This window comes from Nicotiana attenuata, unplaced genomic scaffold (genome assembly GCF_001879085.1).
Source record: "Nicotiana attenuata strain UT unplaced genomic scaffold, NIATTr2, whole genome shotgun sequence".
NCBI classification, from domain to species: Eukaryota; Viridiplantae; Streptophyta; class Magnoliopsida; order Solanales; family Solanaceae; genus Nicotiana; species Nicotiana attenuata.
The window spans coordinates 206813-228963 of NW_017671723.1; the positions used below are offsets into that span (position 1 = coordinate 206813).

The 22151-nt window shown below is 38.8% G+C and overlaps 1 protein-coding gene across 1 annotated transcript in view; it reads left to right on the forward strand.

Annotated features, from left to right (window-relative positions):
* Positions 1–15294, forward strand: part of LOC109209867 — a 34063-nt gene extending 18769 nt beyond the window's left edge. The window contains exons 5-8 of the mRNA XM_019373211.1: positions 11473–11605; positions 13932–13968; positions 14064–14356; positions 15146–15294. Coding sequence (XP_019228756.1) covers positions 11473–11605; positions 13932–13968; positions 14064–14356; positions 15146–15294 — 612 coding nt within the window. The remainder of the gene's footprint in view (positions 1–11472; positions 11606–13931; positions 13969–14063; positions 14357–15145) is intronic.
* Positions 15295–22151: the final 6857 nt, after the last annotated feature.

The window sequence follows — 22151 nt, forward strand, 5'->3', positions numbered from 1 at the left end:
CTAAAATTGAACTAATTAACAATGTAACTAATCATGAAATTAAATCTAACAATTAATGGGAATCAAACAAACCTGAAACTAAAATAAAATTACAACAGCCATAATGGATTATTTAATCGAAACAAAAATCAAACTAACAAAAAATCAATACAGAACAAAAAATTAAACCAAAAAATAAGAACTAAAACAAAACAGAATCGCTAGAAACAAAAATGAATTAAAACCCTAAAATTTCTAAATCAATTAACATGGAGAACAACTAATCAAGGAGGGGAATATCACAAAAAAATAGAAAATAAAATAAAAAAATCAAATGAGAGGACTTACTGATTTTGGTCTTTCAGTCGATTGACCTTGAATTGAGTCCACAAATAATGTTATATGCTTGTTCTTGAACAAGCACATAACCTTATTTGGAACCCAATTCGAACCCTGGCAACCTTGAAAATTCGACCAGTTCATATCAAAACCCTAGATTTAAAATTCGGAAAGTTTCAGTTGGATTTGGGGAAAATTAGTTTGGGATTTAGGTAGAGGAGGGTGAGGAGAGTATGGGGTGTGAATTTGGTGAGGTTTGGACGAGTTAGGGTTTTGGGCTGGGATTTTGATTCAATATTCGAGGAGCTGGAATGTGATTTGAAGGAAACTAAACCTAGATCTGGAAAGGGGAGGTGGAGGAGCATCTATGGTGTAATTTTGGGGTTCATCGGAGAATCGCCGCCGGCGGCGGACGGCGGAGGACGGTGTAGAAGTGGTGGTGCTACGCCGACGTTACAAGGAAGAGAATGGGAGGTGGTGAAAGGGGGGTAGGGGGTTATTAGGACATATATATATTAAGAACCATTAGTTCCTGACCGTTAGATCAAATAACCTAGACGGTCAGGAGTGATTGCAATGGAAAACGACGTCGTTTTATTGGGGAGGGGTCTGGACCGGGTTGGCTAAGGATTTGGGCTGGGTTGAATCCGGGTTTAGTGGAGGTATTGGCTTGGGCCGGTGAGTTTGACTTGAATATTGGCCCAAAAAATAGCTGGCCTGATTTGCTCTTCTTTTTGTTTTCTTTTTAATCTTTTATTTATTCTCTTTTTCTCTTTCTTTTTATCTCATTTTCATTTGATTTTTGTTTTTGGTTAAAAGCAAGAAACAATTAAAATTAAAACTAAAAATAACAAAGACTTGAATTAAACTGAAATCAAACTAATTAATTTTCCTAAAACTAACTAAATCCCAATTTAAAGGGAAAGCTAAACAAAAATGTAAAAATGACTATTTTGTTATTTTTCTCTTATTTTGGTAATATTAATTAACTAATAAAACTAAAAATATAAAAATCGAATTCTAAGTGCAAATATGTTATTTTTGTATTTTCTATGAATTATGCCCACTAAAATGTACACAAAATGCAAACAAACACAAAATCATGCAATTAATTTCCCTAATATTCAAATAATAAAAGAAAAATCCTAATTCTAATGAATTTTATAGGAATATTTAAGCGAGGCAAAAATCACGTGCTCACAACCCTCTCTCTCTCGGCGAGAAGTATAAGAAGAGCATGACGGGCTAAATCAACAGATCTGGTCTTAAATCAACAGATCTGGTCTCGTACTGAGTGACGGTCATAGAACCCTGCTGAAGGCGCTCAAACTGCCTCTAATACTCCCCTCTCTGAGTGATAAGAAGATACTTCTCCGAGAATAGCTGAGAGAACTGGTCCCAAGTGAGAGCTGGTGATCTAGCTTGTCTAGCCAAACAATAATCCCTCCACTATTTCTTGGCGGAACCTGATAGACGAAAAGCAGCAAAGTCGACCCCATTGGTCTCCACTATCCCATGTTTCGCAAAACCTCGTGGACACTATCCAAATAGTCCTGGGGATCCTCTGAAGATGTACCGCCATTGGTAGTAGTGAAAAACTTGGTAAACCTATCCAATCTCCACAAGGCCTCAAAAGACATAGCTGATCCATCGCCGGTCTGTGCTACAACACCCGGCGGGACTATCCCAACTGGCTGAGCTGCTGGAGTCTGAACCTGGAGAGCCATCTGCTCCGGAGTGTGAGTAGCGGGAGTCTGTGCTCACCTCCCCCCCCCCCCCCCAGCCCGAGAGACGGCTAGTGAAGAGTTAGCTTCATTCACAATTGCCAATCTGTATTACACAAGGTTGTATTAATTTTAACAATAAACAAATATTTTTTTAGTATCCACATAAGCTTAATTTATCAAATAACTAACCTGGACTTAAAATCAATAGCTTGAGGAAGATCTGGGTTAATCCAGAGCTTTGAGGCATGCCAAGTATTACGCACAAAATATTTGCCTATATATAACTTTAGTTTATGAACCAAAAAATTAACATAAAATAAATATCCTATGTCATCAAGACAATAGATATACCTTGAAATTTGTGAGCTTTTATCAGCTGCATAACAACTATGACTGGTTGTGTCATGACCCGAATCTCACACCGTCGGGACCGTGATGGCGCCTAACATCGCACTCGCTAGGCAAGCCAACGTTAGAGATATAATCACCTTTTTACTTTATATTTTTCATAATTAAGATTAACAAAAGCTGATCCAACAGAAATAAAAGCAGAAGAACATATTTATCTAATTAGCCTTATACTATTAACCAATCCGAAACAGTTATCACCCAGAAACTAGTATCATAACTCACGAACGTTCTATGATTAACTACAAACATGGGTTTGAAAGAAAAATACATGTGTCTTAAAGAAAGAAAAACAGAAATGAAGTAAACATAGAAGGGGACACCTGCAGGACTACCTTGGGTCTCGTAAATGCAATATCAGCAACCGACCTCTCGATCAGCCACTACCAGCTCCGAAATCTGCACCTAAAGTGCAGAGTGCAGTATCAGTACAATCGACCCCATGTACTGGTAAGTGCCGAGCCTAACCTTGACGAAGTAGTGACGAGGCTACGGCGGGGCATAAACAATATATCCCGTAATAGTTTATAATAAAGCAAGAAGAAAATACAGAATGAAATAGGACAGAACTTGCAATAACTACGGAACCCAGTCTTTCTACCAATACTCAGCTATAACCAATCCTTAAGAGAGTTTCAACACCACAATAATGAATCTCAGCAGAAAAGAATACATAATAACAAATGATGCGGTGCGTATCCCGATACCACCATATAATCAATAACAAAATGAGCGTTCACCCTTATTACTCCTTGTTACAGCGTGAAACCCGATCCCACCGGTCCACCCTTATTACTCCTCAATATATCACCCTTATTCCTCCTGTTGCGGCGTGCAACTCGATCCCACCTGTCCACCCTTATTGCTCCTTGTTGCGGCGCGCAACCCGATCCCACCAGACAATCACATTTCACCCTTATTCCTCCTGTTGCGGCGTGCAACCTGATCCCACAACATCAGTACCAATCACAAAATAAGAACAAGTATTTCACAAGTTAACTCAAATCCTCCACGACATTTATACCTCAAACCAAGACAATGGAAGATCTCTACAATTATGAAACTTCATCAGTTAATACTTCACAGCGAGACCAACCAGAGTGTACCATGAAGCACCAATAAACCAACGTAAACCAACAGTGTGATATAATGAAACTACAGAACAATTCATAACGTCAATAGAGAAACAACACTTAACAAGAAGCAGAAAGACATGGAAGCATCAATAAGCAAGTAGCAATTAAGACATGAAAGCAATATATATTAGGAAACGGGGAAGGGAACATGCTAAACAGGTAATTTGGCGACGCATAGGTGCTCGTCACCACACCTATATGCCACACACATGGAATTTCACATAGCAAGCAAGTCGGGGATTGTTGATACCCAATTTTTCCCTATAATATTTTTAATGTACATATATACTTTCGAAACTATGCATTAGCATCAATTGATATTTTTCCATAATTTTTATATTTTTAAATTGATTTTATCCTAGTATTTTATTTACTTAAATAATTACAAATTGCATCACAAATGGATTTATAGCATTTCATGACTTAATATTGCTATTTATAGTTAATTTAAGTTCAAATTATTTCACAAATGGCCAGATTTACACCTTTTGGTTACAATTGCATTAATTTTTGCAATTATTGCCCATGTATACATCACCGCATTATTTTACCAGAAACTGGTCCATTATATTTTTAAAATATTGAATAATTATTTTAAAGCACTTCTATGCATGAATTTTTTTTCTTATTGATAATTATTTTATAAAATATTATTTATTAATTATTTGGGTATTTAACAAATAGCCTTTTAATTTCTCTAATTTTCGGACCTAACCCACTATGACTAGGCCCAAACAAATCAGACCCAACCCCAATTAAACCTAACCCGACCCAGGCCCCTCCTAATCCTAGCCGTTGATCTCTGAGATCAACGGCCCATATTTGTTCTTACCTTTTTTAATCAAACGATCCCCTAAACCCTAACCATTCTCACCAAACAGCCACCCTAGAATCCCTAATTCTCTCTGTTTCTCTGAGATCTAACCTTAACCTTATTCGCTGCCACTAAAAACCGGCCCTAATCCCATTGATTCCTATTCGATCTATGGGTTTCCATGGCTATATGAGACCTCTACTTGTCTCCTACTTCCCCTGGTTGCTCGATTTTGTGATTTCGTGGAAGGACCTCGAAGAGATCTAGTCCAGATCTCGTTCAAAACTCTCCAAGAGTCTGTCTATGGTCTGTGAGTGCTTTCTATCGATGTTTTACGGCTCAAATCTCTGATTTAAAGGCTAGATTCTTTTTACCCTTTCTCTTTTCTTCAAAAACCTAATGTTTGGACTTGAATCGGTTCAGATCTCTGTAGATCTGGAGCGATTTTGTTTTCATCACTGATTTTCCTTAAGGTTCCCTTATTTCTTTACTGACTAACCGATTTTTGAGCACTTTGTCATATTAGGGTTTGGTCTTCTTGTTGTTTGTTGGTCAAATCTCTGTGCATCTGAAGTTTTTTCAAATTCCCATGGTTGTTCTTTAAGGTTCTTTTACTTCTCTACTACTAACCGATTTTTAGCACAACGCCACTTTAGGGTTTTGACTTCTCTAACTTCTGTTGTTCAAGTCCCTATATGTTTGAAGTGCTTTCAAGTTTCCATGGCTGTTTTCTTTAAGGGTTCTTTGACCTCTATACTGTCAATCAACTATAAGTGTTTTCAAATTGAGGTTCTTCCCAGACTTCTCTTCAAGAGGTTTTTCTACTTTCAATGTCAAAAAATGTTCATCTTTTTACGTTTTTGGTTAATCTTTGTATGTATGCTCAAACCCTAGATGTTTCTAATGGTTACACTGATTTCTTCTATTATGTCTATTTCTGTGAACTAGTCTTATTAACTTACTCTATTTAGGGATTTGAGTGATTTTCCTATTAAATCCAGTGTTCTTTGGGATTTTGTTGCTAAATTGATTTCTATTTAGGGAATTCGAATAATTCTTTTCTGATTAAAATCAGTATTTTTCGGAATTTTTACTTGTTTCCCTATTGTGATTAATTACATTTGCCTTAATTAGTTATCAGTAGTTTGGGGATTTGATGGACTCCTTATATGTTATGGTGTTGATTTATTACCTTATTTGAGTCCAGTTCTGACCATTAATTGATTGCCCCCAATTAAGGGGTCTATTCCAGATTCCCCAATGGGAATTGATTCTGTGACTGATTAATTGCTCCTAATTGATTGAACTGTGATTCTTTTACCTTATTTTTATTCACTCCTAAAGTGTTATGTATACACTCTCATTCTGCTCCTTCCACACGAACAGTAGTTCAGAATACACACACATACATTCAAACACTCTCTCTTTCTTTGCTACCTGTGTTGATTATTGGTCTAGCCGGCTGAAAGCCAAGGCTAGACAGTGGATTTGCACTTGCTTCTTTCATATTCTGCACTTTTCTTCTTTAACTGGTATGTCTCTAGTTAAATTCTAAAACTCAACCTTATGTGATCTATGTCTATACACCCTTGTTTATTCCTGCATTAGTTACTCAACTTGTTTCTCTGTTTGCTGTTATTAAGCGTGTCTAAGTTATGCCTTATGTGTAATCAGCATGTCTAATTTCACTTAGTTCTTTGATACCTGCCTAGCATGTTTCCTTGGTTCCCTTACCCCCTCCCTTTTAATGGGTATGACTATGTAACTACTTAGTTTTCTAGTGTATTCAATTAGTCCTGATTGTATGTCCCATGTTGTTCAACACATCTGTGTCTTCAACATGATCCTGCTATATCCCTTATCTATGTCTTAACTGACTAGTACCATGAAACCTGATTCAGTAGACTCCTAGTGGTTCTGTACACTTGATGTATCAAATGCTTCTCTGTTTATGTGGTTTTAGCTCTATATGTTCACAATCCCCTTCACCCCTATTTGTAAGTCTACTTGTTGAGTAAATCTGAGTACTCTATGACCAATTGGGTTGTTTGTTGAGTATGCTTTCTTCAAGGTGATTTCAAAACTACTGCTTTTACTCCTAGTATTCTTCTCAAAAACTGGTCACTCCCAATATTTTTTTTAAAAAAAAAGTTGTTTCTGGATCTCTTTTACTTCTAACTGTTTTACTAAGTCTTTCAACACTATGTCCAACACTCTCACCCTACTCTTAGATTATTAAGTTCTGCGCCTCTGGTATGTGTACTGCTTAGGGATCCTTGAGATCTCTCTTAACTCTAGCATACCAAGGCTGGACCTTCCACGCTGTACATAATCAATCCCTATTTGAGAATGGTCTTGGTGTGAGCACTGCCCGGGATCCTTGAGGTCCTTAGGGAACTCTGACACACCAAGGCACATATTATTGGCTATGACATCTTTTGGCTTCTGAGATTTTGTTGAAGGCCTGGCATTTCCAGGTTTACTTTGAGCCTGATTTAGGTTCCCTATAGCATAATTTCTATTTACTTATGTAATTCATTTGATTCTGGTCTGTAATAATTTTATTTGTAAACAGATATTGGGGGAAACTAGTAAAAGAGGGGGGGGGGGGGAATTCCTATATGATGTTTGTGGGAAATTGGGTAGATACCATGCTTTAGGTGGATACATAACCATGCCCTTAGTCCATATGTTTATTTGCAACAACCATCCTGCTTTGAGTTTATGTCACGATAGAAAAACATGCTTTAGGTCCATATGCTATGCTACTTGCATTAAAACATGTCTTAAGTTTATAATATTTGCATTAGAAAACCTGCCTTAGGACACTCACGTTTATATTCTGCATATTAGAAACATGTTATAAGTTCATCACTTCTTTCTCTGACTTTGCATAAGTTATTATCACCCGAAAATCATGTCATTAAACTGCTGCTGTAATCTTGCTTAATAAAAAATGATCATCTTTATGTGCATTAGAAATCCTGATTTAGGACTTTGTTTGCATTGGCTCTAAACCATGTCTATGTCGTTTTTAATAAGTAACTGTGTATAAAAGGTTCAAATAGTCCAACACCTAGATATCATGTCCTAGTGTAAACATGCCTAAAATCACTTGTTATAACCTTCATCACTTAGATCGGCATGCCTATAGGATAAAAGAACTTCAAATTGTTCCCAGATTATGACTGCATATACACGCCTAGGCAAGCCTTAGGCTGTTAGATAACTGTGAAATCAGGTTATTTGGAGCCCTTACCCTAATCTCTTGTAATGCAAACTGGTTACATGAGTTAATTGCTCTAGGTGCCCTAACGCACCTTAATCCGTTAGGTGGCGACTCTTCAAACACCCAATTCCCAAAAGGAAATGAGTTGCCAAAAATGTCGAAACCCGGACTTCCCCGCGAAGGGAAAAATGGGGGCGCGACAGCATGGCGACTCCGCTGGGGATATTCTAGGCTCTTACCATAACGAACTTATTTTTTTGAATTAGTCTTAAACATGCTTTATCCCGTGCACCCTCCCCCTTATTTGGTTTTAACTGCTTATTTATGATTCCTTTATTTCCTGAAACTGATTTATCTCTTTGTTTTCTTTCTCCGTAATCGTCTTTCAATTATTTAAATATTGCATTTACTGTTTTTTTACGTGCAAATAATTGACAACATGCTATTTATTGTTGCATAAATCATGCTCCACATCATATTCCACTCGTGCGTATCAAATCCTATAGCAACGCTTGATGAGTGGTTGCGCTCTTCCAATTTATTACCCTTAAATTCGGAAAGGCTTATTTGCAGTAAAACTAGTCGATCAGCGGTGCAGTCGACGGTTCTGTGCCTTTCCCTCTCAAGTTGTCCGCTTGAGGGTACCAGTCTAGAACCCTATAGTAACCTTACTCTTATTGTAATTGTGCATGCATCATGGTCAAACCTAGTCGGATTAATATGTTGTCCACATAATAATCCTTTAAGACGAGCCTTATCCAAAGTCCGCCGGGATTTCCATAATCCCAACGGACATATCCACGTTCTGTGCATTAATTTGGAGAACTAAATGCCAATATGCTAATCATGAATGTACAACTAGTCGAGTCTGGTGGGGGAGAAGGGACTAACCTTTTTGTTTTACAGAAAATGAGGCACGAGGTCTCCAGATTCGGCATGGTCAGCAACATTCCACCATTGCTACTAGATTGGTGGGAGGACCTTTCCTCAAGTGACAAGAAACATGTGAGAAAGCACCTGGCCAATTTACCTTCTCTGCTAGACATTCAACCAAACAATATGCTGATCGAGGCTGCAACTTTGTTCTAGGACAGTGTAAGGGCTGTGTTACATTTTGGGGATATGGAAATGACACCACTCTTAGAAGAAATTGGGGGACTTGCGGGACTGACTTGGGATAGCCCTGGGTTGTTGGTACCGGAGAACCGTACTGGTAAAGGGTTCCTAAAGATGATGGGGCTGAAGAAAAATGCTGACTTGGAATGCCTGAAGAAATCCTACATACCCTTCGAACACCTGTATGAGAGATATGGCCATAGCAAGTCCTACCGCACCTTCCATGATGAGCTTTCTATCACTTCTCTGGGACACATCCATCGCAGAGTGTTCGTGTTCATTGTGTGCTTCTTGGTCCCTATAGTGTTCCCGATGAAAAGGGGAAGAATCCATACTAGATTAGCCATGGTCACCAAGATTTTGATGGGAGGGATCAATGGACAGACATACACTATAGTCCCCATGATCATAGCCGACATCTACAGGGCTCTGGAGTGCTGTCAAAGGGGGATCAAGCATTTCGAGGGTTGTAACCTGTTGCTGCAGTTGTGATTATTAGAACATCTACAAAGGGGCCAGTATCACCAAGAACTTCTGCGAAGGGCTTGGAACGACCATATTTCCTTCCATCACCCCAAGCGGATGACTTACATTCCGGACAGGTTTGCTCAGCCAGAAAGTGCCAAAGAGTGGGTAGAGTTCTTCGACAATCTGATCGAGGAACAAGTGCAATGGATGTTTGAGTGGTTCCCAACAGATGATTTCATCATCCGATCCAGGGACGCTCCACACTTAGTGTTGATTGGGTTGAGGGGAATATACCCGTATGTCCCTATCCGAGTTATGAGGCAAGCAGGTAGGAAGTAGGTTGTACCAAGGGTTGCCAAGATGAGTCACTTCAGAGCAGACTTTCAGGACAACGATGTCCCTTACAAGTGCCAAGCTCAGCACATGTGGCACTGCAAGATCGTTGAGGAAAAGAACACCATTGAGCCATGTCACACCTCCTTTTTTCACTACTACACCCCGTGAAGGGTATAATAAAAGGAGTTTTTCCAACTAAAGGACAATCGAAACGGGATTCATTTATTAAGAGAATTCAGAGTCGCCACTTGGGAGATTTATGGTGTCCCAAGTCACCGGTTTGAATCCCGAATCGAGGAAAGGGTTTGACTCTGTTTAACAGTCGCGAACCAGAAATTCGGGTAAGGAATTCTGTTAACCCGGGAGAAGGGGTTAGGCATTCCCGAGTTTCGAGGTTCTAGCACGGTCGCTCAACTGCTATATTTGGCTAAAGTCTGATGTTAATACATGTTATCCTATTGCAATTTCAGAATTGTTTAACCGCTTTTAATTAAATTTTTTATGAAAGTGAACGCCGTTTAATAGCGTGTTTTTGGATCACGTCACATGAAATACACCCGGATCCTTGACGCCTCTTATTCAACATTTTGGGATTTGGATTTGGGTCGCATGAAATGCACACCCGTAGTTAAGAAGGTAAAATTATTAAAAAGCACGCCTAAAGTGGCTAGCGTCTTGTTAACTTTGCGGGAGGCCATGAAAATTTGCTAAATGGCACGTCCCGAATTTCTAAAGATTTTAATAAAAAAAACATTTGATGAGGGCCCCGCAATTTATATGTTTTGTGCGGCGAGGCTCGTCTCATTTTTATTTAAAGGACATCCTAGAGCAAGCTATAATTTTCTACGTAATTTTGTCTCCAAAGAATCCTATTTAATCGATTTTATCAATCGTTACTATTTAAAGTAATCAGAGAATTTGGACTTCCAGTTCAAGTCCACACTCGAACAAAAGGAGAACCTCTTAATTCGAGCATGCTACTTAACTAGTGAGCCCTAAACCCAAATTACCAACTTAGAGTTATGAAGTCCAGCTCTTAACATTTTGGGCCTTCACACTTGGCCCTAAACAAGTTCAATCCTGCTAGTGCACGAAACACTGCCCAAACGTGGGCCTGGTGCAACAAAATCAAGTCTGAATTCTATCAATCCAAAAGTTATCCAGTATTGGGTCCTTGCCCAGGTCCAAACGAAATGTGAGCTAAAATTGGACCTGGGACTGTGCATCGATAGATTTGCAGCCCAATTTAATTACAAATAAGTTGTTGGGCCTTAATCTGTCAGCAGATCCCAAACCAAACGGAATTTCAACTTGTTTCAAATTGTTCCAATCATTTTCGTTGATCTTGTAATAAAGGAGATCACGTACAGCTTGTTCATATTCGTCGAGTTACTCATTGTTAAAAATCCAATTTCATACTCAGATTGTGTTAAAGCTAAACTAATCACTACAACTACTTATGGAGTTCAATGAATTAACATGAGGTAATTAACATCTACATCGAAGTCTTAATGCTCAAGGAGACAACGCAATAAAAAAATTCTCTGATTTCAAAATCAAATTGCTGGTATCAATACTAAAGTGCTGCACTACTATACACATCTATCAGGTGCGAATTTGACATTGATATGGGCATACATTCTGATTGTAAGATCAGTTTTAATTTCACAATGCTTTCTAAAGGTTAAACCAGCATGAGAAACCAAATTACGCTACACTAAGGCTAATGTTTTAGATGAATACACACAGACTCAACAGTTCAACAGTCCAGTACAGTCCAGATTTATTTACAATGAGGACCTTAGCTAAATCAAGGACACTACTCGAAATACAAAACATTAAACAGCAAATTCTACACAAAATCATACAGCAAGCTTCATTTCATATTGCAACTTGATGTCTACATTGCATCGGATTCAGGGTAGTGTACCTGGATTTTACAACAATGAAGAGGAAAAGATCAGTAGCAGCAGCCAACAGGTAATAGCAGCTCAAAAATTGGTCTCAAAGCCCAGGATTGATATCAAACGAGATCCAGCAATTGACACAACCAGTAAACCAAAATAACCAGCTCAAACAGACCAGGTTCAATTTGAAAAGTGATCCCAGAAACCTTTTAAATCTCAATCACTGAACGAGCCAGGAAATTCAAACCATTTTCAATCTTAGATGAACTAGATATATGCATTAAGGGGCTAGAATTCGAAATATGGCAAGGAACTTCAATGGAACAGTTTCTTTTAGTATTGGTGTTGTTTTTGGTTTTGAAATTTTGAAATTCAAACCCTTTTCAGATCTCTCCAATTTGCAGAGATTTATTCGGATTTTCTACCTCTCCAACTTGTCTTCTAAGGCAAGAAATGATGCCTTTTATAGGCCAACACCTAGGGCAGCCCTTGCAAGTTTTATTTACCCCTTAGGTCCCTTTTAATTTCTTGTTTTAGCTTAGGACTCCCTAAAATTCTGACTTGTTTTCCAAGTAAACCACTCAAAAGCCTGAAATTGGCTGGAAACCCCTACTAGAAACTTCCTATTTCAGTTATGAAAAGATTCCCTAACCTAGACTACCCAAACTACCCTCCACACCCCTGTTAATTACTTCTGAAACCTATGGGTCATGGGTCAAATGACCCAATGGTTAAACCAGGCCTGGTCCTAAGAAGTCACTCCAAATTCCTGGGAATGAATTCGGAAATGAATTCAAGGCCCAAACGGCAGAAAAGAACCAATGACTCAACTTTATCAAATTATGACAACCAGTAAAGAAGCAAATAAACAATTTCACCAAATTTAAAGCCTAAACTGAACTAACAATTAATGCTGAATTAAACTAAATTATCACACCACCCTGATTAAATCAAATTAAAGCTAAATTAAGAAAGTGCAATCAGAATTTATCAAGCCGTTAACAAAAGGAAATCAAAACTTGAAAGAGAATAGATGGGCTGGGTTTTGGCTTGGCCAGAAGTTTTGGTCGATTTTCAATTGAATTAACCCAGGCAAAGAAGAGGGGAGAAGAAAGAACACAAAAGGAAAGAAGAAACTCACCGAATCGGCTCGAACTTGACTGACCTTCTAATTTAATCCCCAAATAATGTCATCCGCTTGTTCTTTGCCAAGAACAAGCAAATAACGCTATTTCAGGACCAAACAGACCCTGAATGTGAAGAGAACCTTGAGGGATGTCTTTGCATGAACGAACCCGGCTATGGCTTCTAAGGCTCGAACCCTAAATTTGAGATTCGAAGGGTTCTGGTCATGTTCGAGGGAAATGGGTTGGGTATTTGGAGATAGGGTGTCATGGTGGGTCTATGGTCTTAATCCGGGGTAAAACAGAAGCGGCGTCGCCACCGGAGGGAATGAGGGCGGCGCTAGGGTTCGTGACCTCAAATTCAGATTCGAAGGATTCTGAGCACATTCAAATGAATTTGGTTGTGGATTGGGGATGTGGAGGGGAAGAGGAATTTAGGGTGTGATTTTGGTGGCCATCGGAGACTCGCCGCCGGGCTTAAGGCGGTGGAGACGATGGGGGAATCGATGGCGGCTAGGTTTCACTAGGGTTTCGAGGGGTGAGAGACGGGAGACGAGAGGGGGTAGGGGGCACGTTTCGACACTCTTATATTAAAACATCCCAGCTTCCCAGCCGTTCGATCAAGGAACCTCGACGGCTGGGATTTGTTACAGGCAAAACGGGGTCGTTTCGATTAGTAGGGGGACCGGACCGGGCGTGGGGACTTTTGGGCTTGGATCAGATGGTGAATTGGCTAAAAACAACCTGGGCCTGGGTGGATTGGTTAAGAGCTGGCCCAAGCTGATTCTCTTCTTCTTTCTTTCTTTTTTAATTCCTTTTTCTAATTTCTTTTAATTCCTTTTTCTTTTTTTAAAAAACAAAAAATAAAACGTAACTTAATTCCTAACCCAAATTATCCTACCAAATTAAATTAATTAACTCTAATAATTATCACAACTAATTAAATATCAAATTAAAGGGAAACTAACAAAATTCAAAGCTAAAAATTAAACAATGCAAAGATAAATCATTTTTTTTCTCTTTTTTTTTTGTGATTTTCCAGTTTTGTAAAACACTAATTTACCAATTAATCTAAAAAAATATAAAATTAAATTCTAAATGCAAATGCAATGTATATTTTTGTATTTTCATTAATTAAAATGCACAGATAAAAATGCAAACAATTAACAGAAAATGTCACGAAAATCCACAAAATTGCAAACACTGAAAGAAGTTATTTTGGTTTGAATTTCTGGGAGTAATTCATATAGGGCAAAAATCACGTGCTCACAGTGATAAGATCAAGCGATGATTTGAGAAGAAAAGGAGAAAGTGTTAATTCCTTTCTGTCGTTTGATCTCTGCTACAGACACAGTGGACTCTCTTCTCTCTTACCTGCCTTCTACGTGCACTAAGCTTAATTTCAATTTTTCTTGTATAATGATAAGATCTTACCCCTAATTGTGCCTTTGTTTTTACTAATTTTTTCTATATCATGCAGGAGGCTCCACATGATAGGAATTGGACGAGGCAAAGGTCGAGGTGGAACTGGCCGTAGACGTGGCTATTTTCAAGGACGTGGCAATTCTGGAGCAACGTCTCAGCCACAATTGCAGCTAAGGGGAAATACTAGAGCATCCCTAGAGACAGGAGAATCAAATAATCCTTTTCAAGAACCTATAGAGACAGGACAAATATCAAGCCCTTTGCAGAGACCTTCTGTAGAGACAGTTTCATCAAGAAATCTGGACGGAAGTGTGTATCCTTCTCCAGAAGCTGAAAGTGGTAGTGCAAGTTAGTTTTTATTTTTCCCTTTAGTGTAACTACCTCCGTTTGATGGTTCCTGCTAACTTTGTTTTAAACTACAGAACAGTTTGAACTGTGGCTCCTAAACCTGAGTCATCTCAGTGTTGTTCACTTTACCATTACATAAGTGAGGGATATAGCCTCTGCATACTCCAACATCAGCATTTACATTTGCATGAACCGGATAAATACCGATTAAACCAGGATTTAACCTTGTAACTGCTCCATTTTCCGTCATTAAATTACTTCTGCTCCTTTCATGGTTGTTGTTCAACAGCTCTACAATCTCAATTTGCCTTTTTTCCACAACCTTCTTAGACTGATGACTTCTATGCAGCTTAATTACAAATGACGAACCTTGAACACCAGTAAGGTTTGTTTTGCTGCAAGGCTGAGGCGTTTCCTGTATGTGAATGCCAGTGAGTTGACAGAATAGAATTTCAGCTAATAAATTGCATTGAGTTATTTGGAAACTTATAAAACACAATTTAAACGAAAAGTGGGATATTCCTCATTGAACTCTACTTCAGCCAAGTGATATCTATTAAAACCAAGTAAGATGTAGCAAATACACATATAAAACACAAGCCAAGTAGCTTAAACTAAAAGAGAAGTGGATAGCCACACCAATTAGACACTTTATCTGCAGGCATGAAAATACAGACAATTACTACACATATATATATTTGCCACATATATTATTTCTTAAATTGACTGGTACAAGTATCAATACTATGCTTTCTCAGTATATTTTTTTTCCTTTGCAGTTTCTTCCAGGAATCGATGGTGAAAATATATTTATTAGAGAGGAAGAGGCTAGTGTGTCTTCTGCTATGGCAACTGTGCGTCAAGAAATGCAAGCAGAAATGCAAGCTGAGATGAGTCGAAAGTTGCAAGAAGAACATGACAAATGGCTGCTGAATTAAAAAGTAACATGGAACAAGAGTTGCAAAGGAAGTTGGAAGAGCAACTTGAGCACCTGAATACGGAAGTAGACAACCGGATCAGTGTAGAAGTAGCCAAGAGGATTCAAGAACAACTGGCTGCTATCATGACTGGAATGCAACAGGTGATCTACTCTTAATGTTTCGGTACTCTTCCTTCCTTCTTGACTGTTCTTCTTCTTTTTTTCTTGAAGTTCATATTTTAGCTAAGTTTTGTAGCTGAAATTTTCCTACAGTTGGATAGTTGTTCACATTATCACATTTATATACTATATCTCTAGTTTCCAAGTAATCTAATTTTGCTTTAATCCTCATACAATTTCAGCGTATTTAGTTCACTATAAAATGTCAACCAACACATATGTATCTAGCATTATACAATTGATATTTATGTTAAAAATTTATCAGCTTAATTTCTACAGTCGTCAGTTTGAACATGAATAGACGTCTGTTCTACTTCAGTTTGAGAACTTTTAGTTTGGTGCTGGTGTTGTTTTGGCTTGCACCTTCTTCAAGTTAAGCATGAACTTATTTGCAATCTTCTGTTCTTATGGTCTTTATAAGTGATTAACAATGCAATCTGCTTGCATTTTGAATAGTTGGATAGTTGTAGATTAAGAAGTCTGTAAAGAGCAAGCAAAAAGAGAGTTATTCTAATCTGAGACCAAAAGGCATGTATTCATGTGGCTCTTTTTTGCTTCTTTCCTGTCTGTCTTGTTTCAAGAAGTAAGGCACAGTTTTTGCTGATCTTAGACTGAATAAATTTGGTGCAGCCAAGTGCAGATGCGCTGTATGTTGAAATATCCTTATAAGCTTACGATTTCTTGAACGATATTCACAATTCCTCTGGGCCATTTGAGTTTTCGTAGTAAGCCCTTTTCTGAGTTGGTTGTGCTTATAGTTTGTGAAGGCTTATCTAAAGATGCTTTTTCTTGTGACAAGATTCAGAGTGTTTTGCAAATTTTCTTTTGTAGGACATGATAATGATTCTACCATATATACTCTGATAATGTGTTTTGCGACACAATGGGGGCTTTCCTTCGTTTCCATGGTCTCCCAACTGATTCGTTGTACTGTCAAAGTTTTGCATCTGGCGAATAACTAGCTATAACTCCTTGATTCCCTTTATTTGCTTGCTTGATACAATTTTGATTTCAGAATGATGTGTGCACAAAATGGTATTTAGCAATATGTGAACATTAATCAGGAATTGTTCACCACCATCTCTTCTGCCTCACAGTCCCTCCTATGTGGTTCCATAGACTTTGGCATAACGCATTTGATTCCTTTCAAACTTAGAAATAGTTGACATAGTTGATCACTGACTTCACAGTGTATAAAGATGATTAATGCTCGTTCACATAAATAGCATTTGAGCAGTTGCATTCCTCAAATTATATTGAGTTAAACATGCATCTTCAACAACCAACTAAGAGAAAGCGGCTACCTTTTATGGAATTTAACTTTCCACATATGCTTCTTAGGCCAAATGATCTGTTGTCCAGTATCATTGAAGGCTATATAAACAGACTTACTGTGTTGATGCCTTTACTGTGATGCTTCCAAACTATTCTGTCTTCATTTGATGTAGTTCCTTGAAATTGTTCCAGAACCTTGAAGAGTTCAGCTATCCTACTTTAGAAATCTTTTGAAGTTAATGTTCTTATATGTATCTTTTTTCACCTTGATGTTATCTTCAAGCTCTAACAATGTGATCTTCTATTTGTTTCTTTAATAATAGAGACAAGGTTCTTAAACAGTGGTGACAATGAAGGAGGAGCTTGAAGCTAAGGCACTCAATGTTTTGCTTTTTGGTTATATGTAAATGCGTACAATGACAATGAAGTATTACGTAGTACATATGCGGAGGAACTTAAGGCTAAGGCACTCAATATTTTGCTTTTTGGTTATATGTATATGCGTACAATGACAATGATATATTACGTAGTGTATATGCGGAGGAGCTTGAAGCTAAGGCACTCAATATTTTGCATTTTGGTTATATGTATATGCTTACAATGAAAATGAAGTATTGCATAGTATATATGTAACTGAACTTTTAGTAATGGAAGTGTTTAGTATTTGGTTTAAGAAATTCTTTTGGTGTTTATTAAATACTATTGGATGATCTTAAACTTATATATTAATGTAAACTCTAGTATTCAGTTGCTACTAGAGTAACATTAATGGAGAGTTTCAGTTGCCACAAAAAATCAGTTTTCAGTAGCGATATAGAGTTGCCACAAAAAATCACTATTCAGTAGCGTTATTAGAGTTGCCACTAATGATTTCTCATTTTGTGGCAACTAAGTCGCCACTAAATGTCACTCTACAGTAGCGCTATTAGAGTTGCCACTAATGGAAAACCATTTTTGTGGCAACTAAATCGCCACTAAATGTGACTCTTCAGTAACGGTATTAGAGTTGCCACGGATGGCTAACCATTTTTGTGGCAACTAAGTCGCCACTAAATATCACTCTACAGTAGCGCTATTAGAGTTGCCACTGATGACTAATTGTTTTTGTGGCGACTTTGTCTCCACTAAATCTTACTCTTCAGTAGCGACTTCAATAAAATCAGTCTGGTGGAACTCTTTCTTGTGGCGAGTACATTTATTTTTGTAGCGACAAGGTCGTCACAAAATGTATACATTCTGTGGCGACCTCATGTTGTCGCCACTAGTAACATTCTGGAAGTACTTGCAGCAGTTCCATAGTCGCTACTATAAACATTTAGTGGTGACAATTAATGATTTTGTAGCGACTTTGGTCGCCACTAAAAGGCAGATTTCTTGTAGTGGGTCCCTGTGTTGATTCTTTATCTTCTGAAGTCGTAGCCGTTCTCATTAGCTAGAATCCGTTGATTTGAGTTGAGTACCAAATGAGTTAGGTTCCTTATCTGGCTCTTTGACAGTAAGTTTGTTAGATCATCAAACACAAAGCTAAGGCATTGTAAACCCATCAATTTCCCCCTTTTTGTTGATGACAAACTTAGAAATTGATAAAACATGTTTAGAGCAAGACTAACCAGATGAAGTAACAGGAACTTCACAAGTTCCCTCTGACTTTATATTTCCCCCTTAAACAGATCCCTGTTAAATGAAGTCTAGTTCCCCCTTACGTTATACTTCCCCCTTTTGGCATCATTAAAAATACACTGGCAGGCAATTAGCATAAAGAAGTCTAGCCTAGCTAACTCATGCCACATATGTGCACACAACATGATAGAAAAGAGAAACAGAGAAGAATAAGCATTAAACAGCAAAAAGAGGATAGTTTTTTTTATAAAACATATGCCTTTGCTATATAGCAAAGACAAAAATTGGACTGATTTCTGCGGGAGCAATACAAGTACATCCCATCCATACCACAAAAAGAAATAAAAACCAAACAACAACTGCCAATGTCAACAAAACAAGAACAGAATTAATCCAGAAACTGGTCAGTGAAGGGTTGCCTAAGGGACACTAGGAGGAGAGGGCTTGGAGGCTGCAGCAAGGGTGTTGAGAACTAGATCTATTCGGGCATTTGCCAATGTTTGCTCGGTGAGCAGTTTCTCCTTCAGGTTTTCCACTTGTGCCCTGAGATTAGCATTTTCCTTGGTCAGACGAGCTATCTCCTCATTTAAACCTGGACCCCCTTGGGCCTGCTGACCTTCTAGTATGGCATTCCTTGCCTTCAGCCTACGAATCTCCTCAGTTGCACTGTTTTGAGCATTAATGAGCTGAGAGATTGTCGAAGTCCTGCCAATTCCTCCATTCTTTTCGATACACTCACATTCCTCCAAAGTTGTTTGAGAGAAGGTCTGCTTCTTGGTCCCTACTTTGAACTGTCCCAATGGCACTTTGAAGAACTTCAAGACGGGCGTAAGAAGAAACCGATATGGAAGACCATGGTTTCCATCCTTAAAAGTGGCCACCTTCTGCATATGCTCAATCATGATGGCAGGCAAGTTTACAACTTTAAACCCATCCAGTGCTTCTATTAGATACAAGTCAGATATGGAAGTAATAGACCTTCTCGCAGCATGGGGTAAAAGAACCTTGTTCACCAACTCGAACAATAACTGATAAACAGGAAGCAAGGCCTTCTTGTGAACCCGTTCCCCCTGCCGGGCTGCACCTTCCTTCACAGTAGCATTCCTGAAATTTGACCCGCAAACATTCTTCACAGAAGATTTACCAGCAACAGGGACCTTAAGATTGTCCCCAAGCAAGGTAGCATCCAACACAATATCCACTCCATTGACCAAGGCACATATATGGTCAGTGTCAACAGGAAAAAGGTCGGCATAGAAGCTTTGGACCTCATTCTCATAGACCTTGGGCACATCCACTTAGAACAGATGCCCCCACCATTGAAACTCGACCATTTCAATTATTTGTCTCATTCCGGCCATTTCAGAGATTGTTGGGTCAAAAGTGCGACCCCACAAGACCTTTTGGTTCCTCAGTCGTTCTGTAGCAGACATACCCTCACCCTTCACTTTCTTTGCAGAATCAGGTTCCCTCACAGTTTCCAACTTCCTTCCAGACTTCACATTCAATTTTCCTTGTACATTAGACTTGTCCAACACATCCTCATTAGAAAATAATTGTTCACTCACAAAATCTTTCAACTTTCCACCACTTTTTGCTGATCTTGAACAGGGGGTAGTAACATCTTCCACTGAAGCAGATTGCTTCTTCTTCTGGACCTTTTAACCAAGGAACTGGGTTCCTCTGTTGCTTCCTCGTCAACTTTTACCACAAGAATGTCCTTGTCACCTGCTACTTCTCCATTTTTCACCAACCTCTTCTTTTTCTTCTTACTGCTCCTTTTGCTCTTTTATAGTGCAGACTCATAAGCCTCTTTGGCTTGCAACCTAGTAGTAGGTCGCTTAGCAGAGGACTCAGGAGTGGCTATTTCCCTTCTTCTGACAATAAAAGCATCCATAGGAACATTATCTTGTTCTTCTTCATCACTATACCTCATCTCAGGAACTAAGATTTCCAAGGGCTCAACAGCAAAGTGTGGAGAGGGAGCAGGGGCGAAACTGACCTGGGAAGAGGATCCTTGATCTTTTTCCTCTGGAGAGGGATTAGGTCCTTCACAAACAATCCCAGTAGTTACTGCCGGTGCTGAGTTTTCAAAAAGCACCAGAGCTCCTTCTTCCATTGACCCCTATGTCTCATCCCTCTGAGACTCAGGCACACCAGAGATCACCTCATACACTATTCCATCAGCAGATATGACCAGTACATTTTTGACAGCCTCTTTCTCTAGAGACTCCATGGTTACCATAGACTTAGAAGTAGAAACAACTATAGAGTGATCAATACTCACCTCTGAGACTTCAACTGTCTCCGGAATCTTACCCTGTTCTCCACCCTTGCTTTGGTCGTTGAGAATCTCAGGAGATAGGAACGAAGGATTATCGAAGGTTGGGGTTTCTGAGTTCTCAACATTTTGAAGGGGAGAGAGGTCTGAAAGAGTCGAACTAAAGGGATTCTGAGAATATGGGTTGGAAGTGTCTTCACCAATGGTGGTTGAGACAGGGATGGTGAGAGACGGCTTTTCATAGACTGATCAATCAAGGGTTTTCTTTGGGGTTTTCTCAACTAAGGAGGGGATCATTGATTGATTTTCAGCCATGGCAAGGATGAAGTAGAGAATTTTGGAGAAGGACTGAAAAGAGAGATGTGGTCTTTCAAGAGGAAGAGAGGGTTTTAATGGGAGAAGAGATAATTATGAGGGAAAGAGAAAGGAATCGGTTCTGAAACGGCGATAGATATGTGGGGAGTTGCAATGTTTCAGAGGGAGATGAAAGGATTTGAAATGAAAAGACGTGACATATAGGGTTTGAAAAGGTAGGTGACATGGCAATCATTTTTTTTTTGCATCTTTTGAAGATATGTATGAGAAGGCACAAGACTACTAGCCTGTAGTACAAGAACCAGGTTCTTGACCTGTCTTTGAAAGTTTTCAATCCTTTTTTACCATCCATGTAGTGCATCTACAGTTTCTAAAATCATCATGCATGTCTACCTGCAACGGTATTGAAGTGAGTTAAACTTGGACGGAAAACACTTTAGCTAATGTTACCTGAAAGTGACTTTCATAGCCAACTGATGGAAATTAGGTTCTCAAATTGGCTTTATTAGCCCCAGCTCCAGCCTATTTCCCTCAAAATGTTCTCTACTCAGTGTTTTGGTGAAGATATCTGCAATTTGGTCTTCTATACTGCAAAACTTCATGCAGATAAGCCCTTTCTCCACATTGTCTCTCAGAAAATGATGTCTCACATCAATGTTCTTGGTTCTTTTGTGTTAAACCGGGTTCTTGGCCATGTTGAGTGCACTGGTGTTGTCACATAGGAGAGGCACACAGTCAGTGTACACACCAAAATCTTCCAATTGCTTTTTGATCCATAAGAGCTGAGCACAACAGGAAGCTGCAGCAACATATTCTGCTTCAGCTGTTGAGAGAGCTACTGAGTTTTGCTTCCTTGTGCCCCCTGAGATGAGACATGATCCTAGGAAGTGAGCCATTCCAGAAGTATTTTTCCTGTCCACAAGATAACCTGTATAATCAGCATCAGCATACCCAACAAGATTAAAATTGTAACCTGAAGGATAGTACAGGACCAGGTCCTGTGTTCCCTTAAGATATCTCAAAATTCTTTTGGCAGCCTTCAGATGAGATTCCTTTATCACTTTTGGCATTGAATTTTCCAAGATGATCCTTTCCATTGTTGAGAACATAGCATTTGCACCCAAATGTTCTTAAATGAGTCAGCTTGGGCTTCCTTCTATTCAGCAACTCATAGGGAGTTTTGTTCAAGAGAGACCTGATCATGC